Raw genomic sequence first — 19,877 nt, 5'->3', positions numbered from 1 at the left:
AGGAGCCCACTGTGGCACCGCTTGCGCTGCTTAGCCTACCCTTGGGCCGACTTCATTCACAAAAATCTAGACAGCGACGCCGCGAGACACGAGCTACAGAAAGCTCACCTGGAGCACAGGCTTCGGCTCCACGCGCGGCGCGCTGACGTGACAAGACCCCGCCCCTCTTCCCCTAGTCCCGCCCCTCGACCTCTAGCTCCGCCCCGCGCCCCGGAGCCCCGCGCGGGCGCTCGGCCTCCGCGTGCGCGCGGCCCTGCGTGAGGGGAGGGGGCGGGGTGGAGGCGTCGATCCTGCCACGTCTGTGCCGTGGTTCCCGGCTGTGGCGCGGGCGGTGCAGGAGGAGGTGGGGCTGGCGCTGCAGCCGGATCCGGATCCGGTGCGGTGCAGCCCGGAGGGGGACTGCCGGGGGAGCGTCGACTGCTGGGCCACGGCAGGTGAGGACGGACCGGGGGCTGGGAATCGGGGCCGGCCTCTGGGGTGCGTCCTGGGGCCTGCGTCAGGATTGTGGCACCCCGAAGCCGCTCTTTGGGGAGAAGGGGGCGGGCGTTCTTGTGGCCGCCGGGTGCACATGGGTGGCGAGCGGCCACGAGCAAGTGGAACCGGCGCTGGAACAACGCTCCAGTCCGTGGGTTTTGGACAGCTCGAGCGCCCAGGCTCCCCTCTCCCGGCGCTGGCAGTGACCATCACGTCTTCCCCAGGGACTGGGGGCATCTTTATCTTCTCTGGGCTGTGTCATTTCTACTGTAAGGAAGCTGATGGTTATGGAAGCCAAACTCTTAAAATTTTTCATGTAAAACGGAACGGGCGATTGTGGGATTCGTTTTGTTAGGATAATCACTCATGAATGGATCCAAGAATGGGTCTCAGGAAATTTTGATGTTTTAGATTTGCGAAATAGGGTAGACAGAGCTACCTGTCATGTGCCTTGACGCAAAGCCTGACATTTGTTGAGTGTCCTGTTGTAGAGCTCCAGGTGGGAAGACAAGAGGATTCAAGTTCAAGTTCACTCATTTCATTTCATCTGTTACCTGGAGAAAAGTCTTGGAAAACCTCTGTGCTCTACCTTCTTGATCAGTAGACTGGGAATACTGCTAGATGTTAAACATCAATTAAACTATGAAAAAATTCTTTTGAAAATCCCATCAGTGAGTGAAATATCCTTTAGATTCAAATTAGTCAGATTGCTGAAATTGACTTAAAGTGTATAGATAAATCCTAATGCACAGATCCCTCCTCCCCCATTCATCATGTACTGAATTAGCTGTCCACTTACCTATCTAGTGAGAGACTTGGCCTTAGGTTATGTTTTTTTAAATTCGAGTATCAGTTTTGTAAGTTTTTTTGGCAGTACAGAGGTTTGAACTCAGGGCCTCACACTTGTAGGTACTCTACCACTTGAACCACCCCACCAGCCCTTTTTGTGTATGTTGGGTAGTTTTGAAATAGGGTCTTTCAAACTACTTCCCTGGGGCTGGCTTCTAATCTCAATCCTGATCTTGGCCTCCTGAGTAGCTAGGTTTACAGGTGTGAGCCACCAGCACCCGGCCAGTTTTGTAAATCTTAATCTTCAGAGTATACTCCTGTTGCTTTCAGTGTTTCCTAGAAATGGCTCCACTTCATTTGTATGCAATCTGATATAAAGGTTGGGGAACTGAATCATTGGTTGTTCATTCACTAGGGTTTACTGGGCTAGGGCTAGGCAATATATTGCCCTTGTAAATACATGCTAATTTAGCAGTTAAAAAAAAAACTGGGACTATAGGAGGACTTGCTTGTTTTTTTGTTTTTTTTTAGTTCACATAACCAAATTTCAAGGAATGGAGGTGACCTTAAGTTACAGCAGGATAAAGGATCTTAAAACCATTAAAACTTTTTCTCCACGTCTACTAATTTTATTTTTTTATGGGGTTTTTGAGACAGTGTCTGGATATGTATTCCAGGCTGGCCTCCTGTCTCGGCCATCCAAGTATGGGGATTATAAATGTGCTCCAGGGCCCTGGTTTATGATTTTTTTTTTTTTTTTTTTTTGCAGTACTGGGGTTTCAATTTAGGGCCTTAAACTTGCTAGCCAGGCGCTTGACTGCTTAGTCATTTGGCCACCTCTGTTTTTGTGTGTTGAGTATTTTTGAGATAGCCTCTGGTGAACTGTTAGCCCCAGGTTGGCCTCCAACTTTGATTCTCCTTATTTCTGCCTCCCGAGTAGCTAGATTATACAGGCTTGAACCACAAGTGTCCAGCTGTGATTAGGTTTTTGATGAGGCTTGAATTCCATCAGCCTAAATCACATCTTCAGTTTCATGACCAGAAGTTTAGGGCTCTTCATCATGTGTTCCATTTCGTAAATGGTATTAAAGAGTTTTATTGACTATTTTGGATCTTTTACTGTGGTCATGGTTGTGAAGCTTAGAAACTGATTTAAATTGACTCTCGTTACTGGAAAGTTGTGATAGTGTCATTTGTTTACATTTATTTCTCCTCTCTCCAACCTTTGTTTCGTGTCTGTGTAGATAGTGTGCTTTGCACCCACTGCCTTTGGACATGGCTGGCTGACCGATGGAATGTGGGTGGAAATGATACTGTGCCAGTATAAGCAGAGGCTTTTAACAGTTCTTTCCTCTTTCAGCTTGCCCCTAGCTTCAGAGAGAATGGCTTGTCATAGGGATCCAAGGCTTCTTCAGCATGGACTGTTCACTGGTTTATTACAAAGGATACAAAGGTTGCAGAGATGGAGGTTTGTGGGAAGGGATGCACCTTCATGCCCTCTCAGGTGTGCCACCCTCCAGGAACCTTCACATGTGCATAGGGAAGCTCCAGTGTTTACTTTTTAAAATTAAAGACCATAACTATGAGATTCAGCTTCAAATAAATACGGAATTTGGTATAGTAAAACTTCCTGGTTTTGCAGTATCTGGGGGCACCTTAAGATGCTAAAATATTTTTCTTTTGTAAGTCAAAGTTCCCTATTTAGTTCTTTTCTAAAATCCTCTGGAAACATGATAAATAGCATGATGCTTTACCTTTCCCAGCATGTTAGAAGCCAGCATAATTTTGCCATTTGAGGGCAATGAGATGTAAAGCAAGCCTTAAATACAGCTATGTTTTGTCAAATAGCTCCTAAAAAACTTAAAAATGTTTTATTATATAATAATATATTTAACATAAATATATTAAATATTATACATGTATATGTTGACAGGGTCTTGCTATGGAACTTGCCATGTAACCCAGGCTGGTCTTGTGATCCTCCTGAGTGCTGGGATCTATAGGCATGCACCACACCCGGTTACAATCCTTTTAGAATGGGAGGGGAGGGGCTTGGGCAGGATGGGGTGAGTGAAAAGCAAGTATGTATGTGGTCTCTGGAGCTGAGCATTACAGGTGGTTTGGAGGTAGGGAGTTTTAAGATTCAGTACCATTTTTTGGCTTTTATATTTAATGTACACATTTTATTGATATTGAGCTTACTTGAATGCCTGAAAAACAACATACCCATCTTTGGAGTATGATTATACATCAAGGCCTCAGGGGTCCGCTTATCATGGACAAATACTAAAATGCATGCCCTAAAATTAACCTATGAAAATCTGTTCAGCGTGGATGGTAAGCTAAGTGATTTAAGTGATTGTGGTGTTTTTTTTTTTTTTTTTTGTGGTACTGGTCCTTGAACGTTGGGCTACACCTTGAGCCTTTTTTTGTGACGGGTGTTTTCGAGATGGGGTCTCACGAACTATTTGTCCAGCTGGCTTCAAATCTCAATCCTCCAGTCTCTGCCACCTGCGTAGCGAGGATTACAGGCTTGAGCCATTGGTGCCTGGGAGTGATTGTTTTAACCATCACGATTTATATATTTTTAATGTTGTTTGCTCTGAATCCTTTCTGAAAGAAAACAAAACCCTCAGTATCCTACGTAATAAAACTACGTTTTTATCCTTGACTATCCCAGAATGCTAACTTTTGTCACTCTTAATAGTCCCTTTACCCAGCAAAGTGCCCGATTCAGGATAAAAGGTGAAAATTAGTAAGAATTTATCAAATGAATTTTAAATTTGTCACTTACTGGAATATATCTTACTGAGTAGTTGCAGTGTGCCAGGTGCTGTTAGTGATTGCCTGACACTTGTTCTTTTTGTCCTTCTAATAATTGAGTCTCGTTTTACAAATGAGGAAACAAGACTAAGAGCTTACTTACCTTAGCCAAGATCACACAGCTGACATTGAACCTAACACTTGTTCAGTACCTACTATGTGGCAGGCATGGTTGAAAGAACTTTACACATTACTAATTCATCTACTTCAATAATCTTACAGGTGTTATCACCTCCATTTTAATGGATGAGGAGTGAAGGTTCAGATAGTAACATGCCCAAGCTCACAAAATTAATGGAGCCAGGAAAGAGCATGAGCTTTTTAGTAATCCATTAGTACGCATGCCTTTTCTATATCCTTTTTTTTTTGGTGACTGGTGTTTAAACTCAGGGCTTTGCACTTTCAAAGCAGGTGCTCTACTGCTTGAGCCACACCTCCTATATATAGTTGGTTTGGAGCAGGGGTCTCCTGAACTATTTGCCTGGGCTGGCCTTGAACTTTGATCCTCCCAATCGTAGCTTCCGCAGTGGCGAGGATTACATACTAGCTGTAAACCACCGATGCCCCACAAGTAATGTTTTTTGTTATCACTGGGACTGGAGTTTGAATTCAAGGTGAGTGCTTGCAAAGCAAGCGATCTACCACTTGAGCCACACCACCAGTCCTACTTTTCTCTTTGTGGTTGTAGCATCTGATATTAGATTCTGTGTAGGCTAAAATAAAATAGCTTGCATGACTCTTACAGGTCAGTTTATATGAAGAGATTAACTTATCAATTATAATAGTTTTTCTATTATTAAATAAACTACCTTAATGTTTAAAATTTTATTTTAGACCTTACTGGAAAGATGAAACCTGATGAAACTCCTATGTTTGACCCAAGTCTACTCAAAGAAGTGGACTGGAGTCAGAATACAGCTACATTTTCTCCAGCCATTTCTCCAACACATCCTGGAGAAGGCTTGGTTTTGAGACCTCTTTGTACTGCTGACTTAAACAGAGGTATGGACTCATTTTAGTTTGCAAATCCTGATTAGAATTATATTGTTTTCTCCATGAACATTATGATGCTGATAATTTTTTTTAAAATTTGATCTTTGTACTATTTTTTGTACTTCAGTTTTTAAAATGACTGAGATACTCAATTCCAATGAATGTGTATCATGGCTAAGACCAAATATTACTGTCAGGTATTTCACATGACTTAAACACAACAATATGCCTTCCAAAACGATTTCTCATAAACAATCGTGAAGTTACCATGTAAACAACACACAAGCAAGAGCCTCTTCTCTAAGAAGTTGGGTGGGAAATGAGGGCAAAGTTAATTTCCTTTGGATAAATTGAAATGATTTTGTCTGTTTCTATATATTTCTTTTATTAACATCTAAATGTTCCAAAATAACTTCCTTAAATGTTGTTATTATTTCTCAGTTTTCTTTTGGGTAGAAAATCTGAAGAAACTAATTTTGGTCAGATAATCTTACGAAAGTTAAGACTCTCAAAGTTCTAAATGTGTTTTTCACATTAAAGAAATTAACTGAGAATTTAAAAAATTACAGACTCGACAATATATTATTTATATTTTATTATATAAATACTATATTTGGTCACACTGAGAATTTTGCACTCTGAACCAAATCATGTATTTGGGAGAATTTGGAATCCCTTGCAATGAACACAATATTGAAAAATGTATTTACTAACTCTAAAGAGTTAGTTATAGCTACTGAATTTTAAGGTCTGCACTATTCTAAAAATCTTACATAGGCAAAAACATGAGTGAAACCTATTCTTTGTTGTAGTGATTATAGAAAGAATAAGGTTTGTTTAATCTTTTTGAATAATAAAGCAATTAAAAGATGATTATGAAAAGTTTTAGAGAAATAACTTCTCATATCCCACCAGGTTGCTTCTTTTCATACTTATCTTCTTTTTGTTCTTCTCATGACTTGAAATCTTTTTCAAAACTAGGTTTTTTTAAGGTATTGGGTCAGCTGACAGAGACTGGAGTTGTCAACCCTGAGCAATTTATGAGTAAGTACTATAGCTTATTTTCCCTGAATGAAGAGACAAAAGGAAATTAATTTTTATTTAGAGCTGTTAATATTTGCTTCTATTTTTGTTCAAATAGTTGGAAGTTATTCAAGTAACAGATGAATCATTTTCTTAACTAAATGTTTAACATAGCTGAGTTGTTTTAGAATCCAAATGTAGTAATTACTTTGTTTTGCAAAATAACCTGACTGTAGCATAGCAGGTACTATATGTAGGAGGCTACTCTAGAGATTTTTCATTGTTGCACTTCTTTCCATGTGGTTTTAGTGGTCACAGAAATTTCATCACCAGATAAAAAATGCATGAGCATATGATCAGACTTTAAAGTTTAACCTTTTGCTCTTACATTGAAATTTTAGGTTAGCAGGTATCTTATAGTTATATGACTCCTTTTGGCCACATATGAGAAAATGGGCATGCAGAGAGACCTACAGTCTTACCCAGAAGCATAGGTAGTTGTTAGTAATGAAAGGATTAGAATCCTGAACCTCAGCAAGTCCTCTACCACTGCCTTTTCCTGTCTTCTGCAATTCTTTAATCTCTGACCCTGCTGAGAATGAAGACCATCCTTCTCCATTTCTTACTGCTTATTTTTCTTCCTTGAATGTATTTCTCCTTCCTACTTTTGGCCTATGTAGAATATGACAAAATGAACAGTATGAGAGTCATTAGGCTTGTTTCTTTAACGCCCGAATTTCTCTTGGCATGCATATCAGATCAGAGGAGAAACTGTACTTTTTAAATGATAAGTACTAATCATTTGAGGTGAAAGTATCTTTAGTCCTGTTTGTTAAGTGACTTTGGAAAAATTTCTAGGAAATGGAGACATATTTTTCACATTTGTAAGGTGCTTTTGAATCAAACCAAAACAATGATTCTGTTTCTAAAAGAGAAGCTATGTAATCATGAAACACTTGAATCACAAAGGGAAAACGAAAACTGTTTTGTCAAAATATTTTGAAACCAAGACTATAAATTACAGGATGTAAATGTACTCTTGTTAAGTTTTGTTTTGTTCTTTTGAGAATCTGTTGAGAGTAAAGGTTAAAAAAATGTAGTTAAAGTAACTAAGTAATGAAAATATTTAAGTTTTAATTAATCATAGGAATAGCAACATGTAAAATTTATCTGATTGTGTTCATCTAAAATAACTCTTAGCAGTTTTATATTGCTAGTAGATTACTTTAAACTCATGGACTATAGCCCAATCAATATGGACTATAGATCAAGAATTTGAAATATTAGCAAATTCTATTCTTAGTCAGTTTTAAGAATGTAATGATTTTAGAAATGGGAAAGTAAATTAGTATGGTAAATAGCTTTATTCAGCAATAAGCTCAGCCAATCCTAGTATTTTTGGGGCACCTAATAAAATCAAATGTCTATCATGTAACACTTTTGTTTTCCAATTTCCACAGAATCTTTTGAGCATATGAAGCAATCTGGGGACTATTATGTCACAGTTGTGGAAGATGTGACCCTAGGACAGATTGTTGCTACAGCAACTCTGATAATAGAACATAAGTTCATCCATTCCTGTGCTAAGGTATGTGGCCACATTAATGCTTATGAGAATAATAGGTGTTTTCACACTGTATCCTCACTGCTTTTCATTGACTTGGAGAAATCGCTTAGTAACAGGAACTTTTTCTGAGAACTATAAAAGGAAAACATTATTACTAATACTAATAGTATGAATAATCTGCTACAATTGTCTTGCAATAAAGCTACGTTTGGTAGCTTTATTTTTCACAGAAAACACAGGTATCGTGCAATTTGGCAGTTATGCTAAGGATCCTTAATATTACATTTTTTCAAAAAACAGTACTTTACCAGTTTTCAAGTGATAACTTGCAGAATACTAATCTGTTCAAATTGACCCTTTTAATGCTTGTAGTGTACTTTCATCCTCATGAACTCACATGAAATAGTAAAAACAAAAAACACCCTATGTAATTCAATGAAAGATAGGAATACTTAGAAATGTATTCTGTAGTTTATGAATTTGGGGTTTTTTTCACCATACTTAGGCACTGAAGCCATACCCCTAGCCTTTTTTTTTTTTGCTGGTATTGGGGTTTGAACTAGGGCTTCATGCTTGCTAGGCAGGAGCTTTACCACCTGAGCCACTCTGCCCGCCCTGTTTTGTGTTGGGTATTTTTGAGAGAGGGTCTCTCAAACTATTTGCTGTGGTCTGCTTTGAATATTCTCTTGATGTCTGCCTTCTGAGTAGCTAGGATTATAGGTGAGCCACGGGCTCCACTTCATTTCACAAAACCAGTGATTAAAACAATTTCACTTAAGACATGCAACTGCCTTTCCCAACCTGTATTCATTTTTAAGTGGAGACTGCTAGGCTATCACTTAGGTTCTTGGGCTTCCTGGGTACCTAGGAAGAATACTAGGGCCGGCATTTACACAACCACTGGTGCTGGAAAAAGGAACCTTCCCGAGCACTACCGCCAGTCAGAGCCTAAACCTCTGATCTACACTCAGAATTTTTCTTAGTACTTTGTACACTAGGATATTTTTACTATACTTCAACAAAATGTCCAAATCTGTATTCCTAACATGGTGAACTAGGAACAATAGTCATCTGACCCAGATGCTTTACAGTCATACACTGTAACTTGCTTGAAATTTTTAATTAGCCCGTCAGTCACATGACTTTTGCTTCTGGCTCTCACTTGTTTTTGGTTTTCTTTTTTGGGGTACTGGTGCTTGAACTCACCTTGAACCACTCCACCAACCCTTTCTTGTTTTTTTTTTTTTTTCCTTTTTTCTGAGATAGGGTCTCACAGCTATTTGCCTATGCTGGCTTTGAACCGTGATCCTCCTGATCTTTGCCTCCTGAATAGCTAGGATTACAGACGTGAGCGGAGCCATCCTTGCCCAGCAGTCACATGACCTTTGCTTCTGGCTCTTCATTATTTGTTACTCTCAGCATTCACTGCACCTTTCTTTTTTCATCCCTTTTCACCTGCTGGGGCCAGCCCACATTATCCACTTTTGCTTTAGATAGGGTTTCTAGCTTCTTTGCCAGCCTGAGCCAAAAGGCCCTCTAGAAAGAATCCTGTCCTGACCTTTAAATAGTGAATCTCCTTTCTCTACCTCTTAGTAGGTAGCACACCTCCACACTCAGCCCATTGGTAGGGTTTCTGCAGTAGAAATTGGAAAACTTTATGCAGTGTCTGAAATAAACTGCTATTAAGCATACCATTTATGACAAGATTACATTTTGGTGGTATGGATTGTGAGATTTGCTTCAAAATGGAGTAGAGAAGTTGAGGATATAGCTAAAAAAAAAAAAAAAATGGTGATGATTCATTATACTTCCCTGATACTATGTTTAAAAAGTATATTGTTTGCATCTGTTTTCTGTGAAGCTCAAGTTTACACAACAATACTAAATGCTCAGTCCTTAAACACTCACTGCACCTATTTTCAGAGAGGAAGAGTGGAAGACGTTGTTGTTAGTGATGAATGCAGAGGAAAGCAGCTTGGCAAATTGTAAGTAAGCAGAAATGAGGCAGCTCTGGGCAAATTAGATGCTCTTTGTGTTTCAGGTTTTTTTTTTTTTTTTTTGCAGCACTGGGGTTTGAACTCGGTCTCATGCTTGCTAGGTAGGCAGTCTACCACTTGAGCCACACCGCCAGTTCAGAGTAGCTTCTTCCCCTGATACTTGTTTTAGAAGTTTTTGTTGTTTTCTTGTTGTGGTAGAGATCTCAGTACCCAGGGCCCTGTACATGGCAAGTGCTCCCCCACTGAGCTATACCCCCAGGTCAAGACACTTGTTTAAAAGTTTTAATGCTCAAAGTTCTTCATGAGCTTCCTTAATTATGAAATTCTTATTCTATACATTAGACTGACTTTTCTTTCTTTTAATATACTTTTAAGTTTTATTTATATATTTATAATCTTTTTAATTTTATACTTAATTTTTTTTTTTTTTTTTTTTTTGCAGTACTGGGGCTTGAACTCAGGGCCTACACTTTGAACCACTCCACCAGCCCTTTTTTGTGAAGAGTTTTTTTGAGATGGGGTCTAGTGAACTATTTGCCCAGGCTGACTTCGAACTGCGATCCTTCTGATCTCTGCCTCCTGAGTAACTAGGATTACAGTCGTGAGCCACTGGCACTTACTGACTTTAATGAAAAAACAAAAACAAAAACACTATTATGTTACATACCTCAGTTGAAAATTGAAAGTATACTCCCTTACCAAGAATAACATGTTTAGGTTAACTTTTTTTTTATTAATTTATTTTGTGGTACTGGAGGTTGTGCTCAAGCTGCATCACCACTTGAGCCATACCCTCACCCCGTTTTGCATTGGTTATTTTTTGGGATAGGGTTCCACCTTTTCCCTGGGCCAGCTTGGACTGAGATTCTATCTGTGTTTCCCTGTGTAGCGAGGATAGCAGGTGTGTACAACCATGCCCAGCCATTGCTTGAGATGGGTTCTCAAGAACTTTTTTGCCCAGGCAAAAAGTCCTGATCTTTACCTGCCTCCATCATTAACTTAACTTTTAACAGTAATATTCTAATACTAATAGGAAACAAGCTAAATCTTAATCTAGTCTATAGAACAGAATATTTTATTATAATCTCTGAGTTTTAAGGAATCTGCTCAGTAAATACTAAGCACTAACAATGTACTAACTGTATGCTAGGTATGTGGAATATATAGATAAACAAAATAGACCAACAGCTATTATTCTAGTCCATTTAACTTAAGTCATACCTTTTATCATTTTATAACTTCAATCAAGATCTTTGGTTTTCAAAATGGTAAGATTTCTTTAGTCTGTTAAAATGTAAGAAAACCCTTCAGTAAGTTGGTTTTTTATCCCCCAAGGCAGCTAGATCACATTTTCATATAGGGTTTTGTTTTTTTAAGGATCTGTAAAGATGTACACTGTTTTGCTTTGTGTCCACATCATTAGACTGATCTTAAGTTAATCCTTATTTCCAAATATTAAAGTAGGTTTAAATATTAGACAACAAAGTTTTTATATATCCATTTTATGTGAGAATGTTGACTACTCTAGTTTGAATGGATTTAGAACAAAGACTTTTTCCTTACAGTGCTGGGGTGGATGGAAACCAGGGTCTTGAACTCCCTAGGCAACTACTCCACTCTTGAGCCACATCCCCAGCCACTGGGACAATGCCTGGCTGGAAAATAATTTTGGCTTTTTAAACAAAAGTTGATAATCTTTAAAACTCTTAAAAAAAAGGTTTAGGGTGAGTTTAGTATTTGTTCTATTTACTTAGGAGCTGAAAATTTAAAGTATATTTAAAACTAAGTAAAAATACTTTGGTATTTAAATGCTTGTCAACTTATAATTTAAATACTTAAGTGAATGCACTGGAAAGGACCATGAGCTAAACCTTGTAATAAAAATGAGTTTATTTTTATGTAATAATAATTCATATTGTTACTAAGGTCCATTTTAATTGGTATGTATTATCTCCTCATCCTTCTCTTTTTAAAATTTCAGATTATTATCGACTCTTACTTTGCTAAGCAAGAAACTGAACTGTTACAAGATTACTCTTGAATGTCTACCACAAAATGTTGGTTTCTATAAAAAGTTTGGATATACAGTGTCTGAAGAAAACTACATGTGTCGGAGGTTCCTTAAGTAAAAATCTCTTAAGAAAGAATTGTCAAGGGAGAAAATACTACAAGGCTTTACTCTTCCTAGAGTTACAACATTTGTTGCTGCAACCCAATGACCTCCATAAATACTGGACTAAAAAAACATTGTAATACAAGTTATAATGGCATTAGAGAATTACTTGGGGCTGTGAGTTTAGATTACAAATGAATATTATAAAGGGGCTGATTTTTAACCAAAGAAATATATTTTTAACTTGAATCTTTTCTTGCATTGTATTTTTCTAAAGTCTGGCTTCATTCTTGGTAGTCAAATGTATGGGTAGTAAGGAGTTGTATGTCTATTTGTGCTGCTCATTTAAAAAAAAAAGTATATGTTGAATAAGGCTGTTTCTTATGTTCATAAAATTAGGTATTTTTATTTCAAAGGAACATTTAAATACACAGGAGTGTATCATATTAATTAGATGAAATGAACTGTTATAAATATACATTTATGCATCTAACTTGTTGATCCTACTGGCAAACAACCTGGGCAGCCTTTTTTAAAGATACAGAAAAAATGAAAATTAACTTTAAAAATGTGACAAAATGCAAAGTAGAATGATTTAAATGTTTTACTAAAAGTTGTATAATTGTATGTAAAGTATCATCGTCTCATCTATCTATCTAGCAAATACAATAGGGCATCTAAGGTACTTTTAAACAGTGAGTGAATAACTGTCTTTCTTTTCCTGGGCATCTGAAGTCTCTCTTCTGAGTCATTTTTATGACAAATAGATCACAAATTGAGATATTTAAAAATGCATGGTGCTGCATTTGTCACACCCCTAGAATGTTGACAGGAGCCTTTCTATTCAGTGTGATCACAGAGGCTCTATTATTCTGGTCACTGTCCTGGTTGATTTTATTTATTTTAATGAATTTTTTTAAGTTGAAGAATTAGGTACTTTATTAATGGTTCTAATCTTTTGCATTCCATGTTAAATTAAACATGTTCATATGCAGAGTCTTCTGTCAGACTCCTGTCTGTACTCTTCTTGAGTCTTCCACTAAACTATCAGGTTAAGTTATGCTTCATAACATCTTAGTGCTGTGTACTCTTTGTAAAATGAACGGAGAAAGGACCACATAGTCCTCATCTTTTTGATTCTGACCACTTCAACTGGATTTTAGATTTTCTTCCAATTCAGCTAAAGTTGGCTTTCCAAAACAAAAGAAATGCTTTGCCAATCAAGGGTGGAATACCTACCTGCTGACAGCCTAGACACACAAACACATGAACTTACCTGTCTGTAATGAAAGCAACACAGTTATTTTTTGTATTTTCAGAGTAAGTCTTAATAAGAATTCTTGTAATTAAAACCTGTGCTAAATAAGCTTAGTAAAAAGGGAAAACTTCATGCTTTATCATACTCGCCACTGAACTATTTCAGGTAAAATTGTCTATACAGTTGGCATCTTAATAATGCCTTTATGGTTGTGTTCTTAAGATCTTCTCTTGAATCTCCTCTATAAGAAACCAGAGTTCTACATAATATTTAAAACTGAAGAAAAAGTAATCTCTTATTTTTGGAAGATACTCTTTTGTGGTTCTCAATACTGAAAGTTCATTTACCCTTTTGAATCTGTGGGAGTAAACCAGACAAACTTTTTGTTTAAGTTTTGAGGCATAAGCAGTTATGAATGAGCTTTTCAATCTTTTTGAGGTATAATGGCACAAGAGTTTTAATACAACCACAATCTTCACAAAATATTTTAATACTTTGTGCCTAGGCTAGCAGCATCAGCATCTTACACTGTGACATTCCTTTACATACATAAGCATTTTATCCAAGTACAAATGTTAAAAGCAGAGTAACGTAAGCAATTATGTATACAGAGGTAAATAGACACTATACGTTATTTTTCTTGAATCATTTTATGCTGCATAGTAAATTGCAATTACATGTCAGTATGTTACTGATTTATAGAATACACTTTGAACTGTGAGGTATGGCAGCTCCCTCAGAGAGAGAGAGAGAGAGAGAGCTTAACATGTAAACCTGAATATTTTGAGTGAGTGATTTTTTTTTTTTTTTAGCTGCCATGGATGGGAAAGACAAAGAAAATCCAGCACTCAGACCCTAGAAACTTATTTTTCTAAATCAATTTAAAAAAAAAAAACACTTTCTACTAAGTCTCAGCTATTTCTTACCATTTCCTTATTGGAGCATTGTTGCATGGACAAAGGTTACATAAATATTGAAGTGAAGCTATGTTTGTTAATAGGATTATGAGATCCTGATAAATACATCTCAATTTTATAACTCAAGATTGCAGTTAAATATTTCTAATTCACTTGAATTACCATGGAAATAAGACAATTAGGAACCTTATATATATATATATATATAATTCTTTTTTTTTTAACAAAGGACATGCTTAACATTTCTGACATTACTTCTAAACTCATATTAAGCACAAAATCTCCCCCAAATGAATATTCTGCTCAAAATGTTAAGTGGTTGAAAGTTAGTAGCAAAAGCTATCACGCTTTTTAACATTTCCACCACAGAGTAGATAAAAAATATTGTTTAAACATCTAATAGATAAGAACTTAACAAGAGTCAATTAACTGAAATTGGAGGATGAGAACACTGCCATTCCAGCTTGAGTATTTTCAATACTGAAGTTCCAAAGTAAAGAGTTTCCCTATGCTTTGATACAATTTTACTGTAAATACTATGCCCACATTACCTATTTAATGTTAAAATTGTGGGTCACTCACACATTATGCAAATCCTCTCAAAAATAAATCATGATTGATGAAGTTTTTCCTAGTTGGCGATATCACAAAATATAACTGGAAATAAAAGAACCACAGAAATGGGACCAAGTAGAATAAAGAACAGGAAGAGTTACCATAAGAACTAGTTGAACAGTAAGGATTAAACAGATTGAAGAAAAATGAAACTTGCAATGTTAACATATGAAGGAATAATAAATCTCATGTTTTGTCCCTATTAATATTATACTCAAGATGATGGCAGTCCCTAGTATTTCAGGAACTGTCTTGTGTATACAGTGCTCGGCAGGCACTTTAAGTGAGAACATAAAAATGATAAGTGTTTAGAAAAAGTGAAAAATTAGGAGCTAAAAATTATCAATAGCCAAATCTGTATTTTTGGCCAGGCTACTAGATACATATTTTTATGATGTTAACTTTTACAAAACCTCAAATATCTCATTTTTAAGAGCCAAATTTACTTTTATGATTATTTTAAGCAGAGTTTCTGCTGAATGAAGCATCACAGATTGTGATTTGGTTGCAAGAAATCTTTGCTGACCATCCAATATTGATGTACATACAGGAAAGCTGTGGTATCTGGTTCTTTACCAACTATAAGTTTTGAACACAAATCAATCTGGACTCTACTAGACCACTACACCAAATGACCTAATCACACAATAGAATACTGTTCTATCCACAATGGGATTAACAATACATTGTTTTAAGGGTGGTTAAGATACAAGGGAAATCAGAGGAGGGATACCACAGGGCCAGTAAGAATTAACCCTTAACAGAGTAATTCTAATTAATTTTCACTCTCCCACTATGCTGGATAAAAGAGCTTTCTCTGTATTATCCCAACCATAAGGAGGAAAGCAAAGCAAGCAACTTGGTGGAGTCAGTTATCTTGCATAGTGCCTCTTGGTACAAAGAGAACGTATGGATGTCATTTCCATCAGTAAAGCACCTCTAGAGAGGACTGAGAAAAGTGAGATACAAAGTAGTTTTGTTTGTGCTACCCTAAACTCATCAACTATAAAAAGTTAAAAATACAACTCTATTCCCTTACATCATACTTAAAATAGCAAAAATGTTTTTCTTAGAACAACTTTTATACATATAAATAAAAACACAGAGAACTAAAGATCCATAAAGTGACTTTGCTAATGCAAATTTGGGGGAAATTTGGATTAACTCAATGTAAAAAACTAATTATAATGCTAATTTAAAATGTTCCAAAGCCACCCACAAATCACTTTCCCCAATAAATGCAACTTTAAAGAAAAGCTTATTGTCTTATTTGAGCTGGAACAACCTCACAGAATCATTAGGACAATATAAAGAAGTAAATGTTTCATATTCCAAATAATTTAGTAATGCTTCTTCAAATCTTACACTTTCAGTTTAAACTAATTTAATTTTTAGAAACAAAAGAAATTACAGAAAAATGTTAAGAACTTTTTACTGTTCTACATACTAATTTAGAGGTCATGAGGATTTAGGTTCTTTTTAATAATGCAAGGCACTTTTTTTGTGTTTCATTTAGAAAAAAAAATAGTGCTACACTGGCTTATTCTATTTAGAACCATTTTGGACAAAGGTAAAAAGGGCTAAGCTAGGCAAACTCTGAAAAGAACAAATACAACATTTGCTTTAAAAAAAAAAAAGTCATTTGAAAAATCAAACACTATCCTTGCTTTTGAGCATCTGGTACTATAAAGCAAAACATCTATCTTTGATCATTAAACCTTTTTTCCCCAATACAGAAAGAACACATTAGGAATGTAATTGGAAAGGAAGTATTAATTGTATTAAATTAATAAAGTGAGGATAGTTGGCTAATGTCATGATCTGTAGATTATTAATAAGGGATCAGGAAGTTTAAAAAATAAAATGCTAATTAAGTTACTGAATTACACCCAAAAAATGGCAGATACCTACTTTTGTTAATGTTTCTGTAAGAGGCTCCATCATAAAACTGAACTGTAAAATTATTTTTAAAATGTAATATATAGAACACAATGAATTTTTAGCAAACTTTAGGAAATTCTTTGTTATAAATTACCCAAAATTTATAAGCAAATCCCCCTAACTTGCATTTTGTTTAAAGTAATAACTTTGTATCATACGAATAAATTTCAAGTATGAAAAGTGCATTATTGCAATAATACCTTTACAAGTCCAAAATTCTCTGTTTTATAATAAAACTGTAAGGTGTTTTAAAAAAAACAAAACAAAACAAAAAACCTAAAACCATCAGCAAGTGCCATCTATTACAGGAGTCCAACATCTTGAAATGTTGCTCAACAAGTTGCAGAGAAACATGTCTGAAGCAACATATAATTGAAAATAAACTACTTGCATTTTTACCATTTTACATTATCAGCTCTGGTGTTTTCTCTTTTCCAGATACAATTCACACCATCTATAACGCTTCTCAAGTCAGCCGTTCTGCGCAGCTGCCACTTGCATGCTTCCAAAATCATCTTCTTCTTCATGTGTTCTCTTCAAACTGCCTAAAAGTTATTGTGAGCATAACATAAAATGACAACTTATATAAATTCATCTCAGAATATTATGGCCAGTAAGAATCTGTTTTCATAAAGTGATAGTACGTATGCACAATAATATTCATGATTGAATTTATAGAAAACTCTGGTAAATTATTTTGTTGTAGATTGCCCAAGTAACTTTTTTGTCTTCAAGACAGTATGTTCCCTTCTTAGAATTAAATAATGTCTTAAGTATTGCATTTAATAAACATTAATTTTTAAAGTAGTGTGAAAATAAAACCTTTGAAAAGCAAATGGTACAAAAAGCTTGGTTACCAACCAACTTTTTGCTTATTAGGCAACGTAAACATGTGGCTTAAGACACAAAATTTAAGAAATTAATCATACCTATAAATGTGTAAATTAGCCATATTAGACAAAATAATCATGTTATTTTATTTACTTTCACAGATACTGTTATGAAGAGGAGCAGCTGAAAATATTTTCCTACTGAAGCTATGGTTTTATTATCAACAAGTCTAGGGTTGGGAGCGCATAGCAGATAAAGACCAGAGATTTTTATCTATTCTTTACACCACAGTCTGTTAGCAGAATCAAGCCTATTTATAGGCCATAGTTACACTCAGGAAATCTGAGTCTCAATGGAGGAAAACTTTAGGGAATAGTTAAACTGGCAGAGTCTGCCGTGACTTTTGCCTAATGATATAGCCTCAGACCTGTGCCTAAGGGCTCTTAATAATACTGTTAATTCAGAGGGCAGATTCTGATGTGATTCTGATGTTTCATTACCAGATTAATAAAATACGAATAAAAATGTGGTACAGTGGAATAAGGGGGGATGAAAATATCCTAGCCTTAAAGCTAAACACAGATTCTGTGATTTGAGCTTCAGCTGAAGTACAACACTTCTATGGCAACTCCAAATGATGGGTTAGAGGAAAAGTGCACGAATCATCACGGTCTCCTGAGGACATGACATCTGAACTACATTTTCAAGAATAGGGAGACTGAGTATGATGCACTTTAGGTGGGAAAAACAGACACAGAGGAAAACCATCAGTAGTTCAGTTTTACGGAATGCAGATATAAAGTAGGTCACTGAGACACAAACTGAAAAATCAGAAGGGTCTTGCTACCAGTGGTAATCCACATATTCCTTCTGTAGGAATGAAGTCAGCGAAGGCTTTGGCAAAGCAAAAATATCATTACAAATAACTTCATAAAAATAAGTCTGGCTACAATGTATAGAATGAAACAAGTTTGGATAAAAGGTCAATGTGGACCTGAACTACACTGGGATTAAGGGTATCATTAAAACAAGACAAAACAAAAAAACACTGAGGAAACATACCCTATAGGATTTACAAAGTGGTTAGATAGAGATAGCAAAGTTAAGAAAAGAGTAAACGATAATTAGCAAGTTGAGCCTAAGAATGAATGTATGGCCTTAGCACTGTAGACAGTATAGCAGAGAGATCAGAACCTGTGGACAAAAATCAGGTTTGTAACCTGTTCTTACTACTTAATAAGGCTGTTGGTTCAAAGAAGATTGAAATTAACTATAGTGCAGAAAAACTAAGTAAATAAAGTAATGCCACCAGTGCTCTAGTAGACAGAAAAAAGATAAAAGAGGGTTTTGAGCTGGTGGAATGGCTCAAGTGGTATGGTGTCTGCCTAGCAAGTGTGAAGCTAAGTTCAAACTCTGGTACCACAAAAAACCAAATCCAAATAAGGCTAGGCAAGACCTTGGAAAAGGAAGATAAAAGATTTTGAAAGCTTCTTTGAACTATTATCTTAGGAAATGAGGGGGTTTTGGGGAGTTTCTAAAACAGAAATGGAGAAGAGATCAAAATACTGGCAGCAAAAGAAAAACTGAGGTAGTTCACACTTGTCACCCTCTTGAACTTGAAATTAGCTTTTATTAACCATCTTTTATTTATTTTTTTTTTTTTTGCTTTACTGGGGCTTGAACTCAGGGCCTTCACATTGAGCCACTCTACCAGCCCTATTTTTGTGAAGGGTTTTTCAAGATAGGGCCTCGCAAACTGTTTGCCCAAGCTGGCTTTGAACCATGATCCTCCTGATCTCTGCCTCCTGAGTAGCTAGGATTATAGGTGTGAGCTACCGGCGCCCGTTTACCATCTTTTATTTCGAAGAAGATCAACCAAGTTTATCCAGACTCCTCTTATTGAATCTTTACAACAAAATTGTACTACTTAAGAAACCTAGAACTAAACCAAGTAGATATCTGATCTTCGAACCACTATATTCTAATTGTCTGTGTATAGTGGTATACACACAGAAGCTCACTATAATACATACTTATTCACAAAAAATTAATCCTTTTGGCTGGGCACTGGTGGCTCATAACCTTATAATCCTAGCTACTTGGGAGGCTGAGCTCAGGAAGATAGTGGTTAGGTCAGAGTGGCCAAACAGTTCACAAGAACCCCAACTCCAAAATAATCAGAATAAAATGGACTTGAGGTGTGGCTTCAACTGTAGAGCCCAGCAAGTGGAAAGCCCTGAGTTCAAACTTCAGTCCCACCGCCTGCTCCTCAAAATTTAATCCTTCTGAAATTATTTTAACTCAATAGTTTACCAAAAGTTTTCTGAACAGTTTAGTGTTCAGTATAATGTATACAAATAATAGATGCTTTCCCATTTTTTTTTTAACCATTACCTTCCTCCCAAACTTTTTCAAAAGAGAAAAAACTCTTACCTGTGGTACCAGAATGAACAGATAAGGACCTTTCTATTTGGAGCGGTGACATCATCTGTATTGTTAATTTTGCTAAGTAGATGGCTTCATATTCCTAGAAAAT

The 19,877-nt window shown here is 36.3% G+C and overlaps 2 protein-coding genes across 2 annotated transcripts in view; one reads left to right on the top strand and one right to left on the bottom strand.

Annotated features, from left to right (window-relative positions):
• Positions 1-275: 275 nt before the first annotated feature.
• On the top strand, positions 276-12,028 carry Gnpnat1 (glucosamine-phosphate N-acetyltransferase 1). Its single transcript, XM_020172172.2, has 6 exons — positions 276-434; positions 4,921-5,088; positions 6,061-6,123; positions 7,563-7,690; positions 9,593-9,654; positions 11,648-12,028. The coding sequence occupies exons 2-6, from the start codon at positions 4,935-4,937 to the stop codon at positions 11,793-11,795; spliced, it is 555 nt and encodes a 184-aa protein (XP_020027761.1). The 5' UTR covers positions 276-434; positions 4,921-4,934; the 3' UTR covers positions 11,796-12,028.
• Positions 12,029-13,668: 1,640 nt separating this feature from the next.
• The window catches only part of Styx (serine/threonine/tyrosine interacting protein), a 34,399-nt gene continuing 28,190 nt past the window's right edge, over positions 13,669-19,877 (bottom strand). The window contains exons 10-11 of the mRNA XM_020160059.2: positions 19,775-19,868; positions 13,669-17,055 (exon numbers count right to left, since the gene is read on the bottom strand). Coding sequence (XP_020015648.1) covers positions 16,982-17,055; positions 19,775-19,868 — 168 coding nt within the window. The 3' untranslated portion in view covers positions 13,669-16,981. The remainder of the gene's footprint in view (positions 17,056-19,774; positions 19,869-19,877) is intronic.

Source organism: Castor canadensis, chromosome 3, assembly GCF_047511655.1.
Source record: "Castor canadensis chromosome 3, mCasCan1.hap1v2, whole genome shotgun sequence".
Classification (NCBI taxonomy): Eukaryota; Metazoa; Chordata; class Mammalia; order Rodentia; family Castoridae; genus Castor; species Castor canadensis.
Note: the sequence above shows the minus strand (reverse complement) of the source record. Positions and strands in the feature narration are given on the sequence as shown.

What these genes read in the sequence shown, in the direction of transcription:
- Gnpnat1 (XM_020172172.2), top strand. Translation starts at nt 4,935, where the DNA reads ATGAAACCTGATGAAACTCCTATGTTTGACCCAAGTCTACTCAAAGAA. An exon ending in CAACCCTGAGCAATTTATGA is followed by an intron (nt 6,124 to 7,562) that starts GTAAGTACTATA and finishes CAATTTCCACAG; the next exon opens with AATCTTTTGAGCATATGAAG. An exon ending in TCATCCATTCCTGTGCTAAG is followed by an intron (nt 7,691 to 9,592) that starts GTATGTGGCCAC and finishes ACCTATTTTCAG; the next exon opens with AGAGGAAGAGTGGAAGACGT.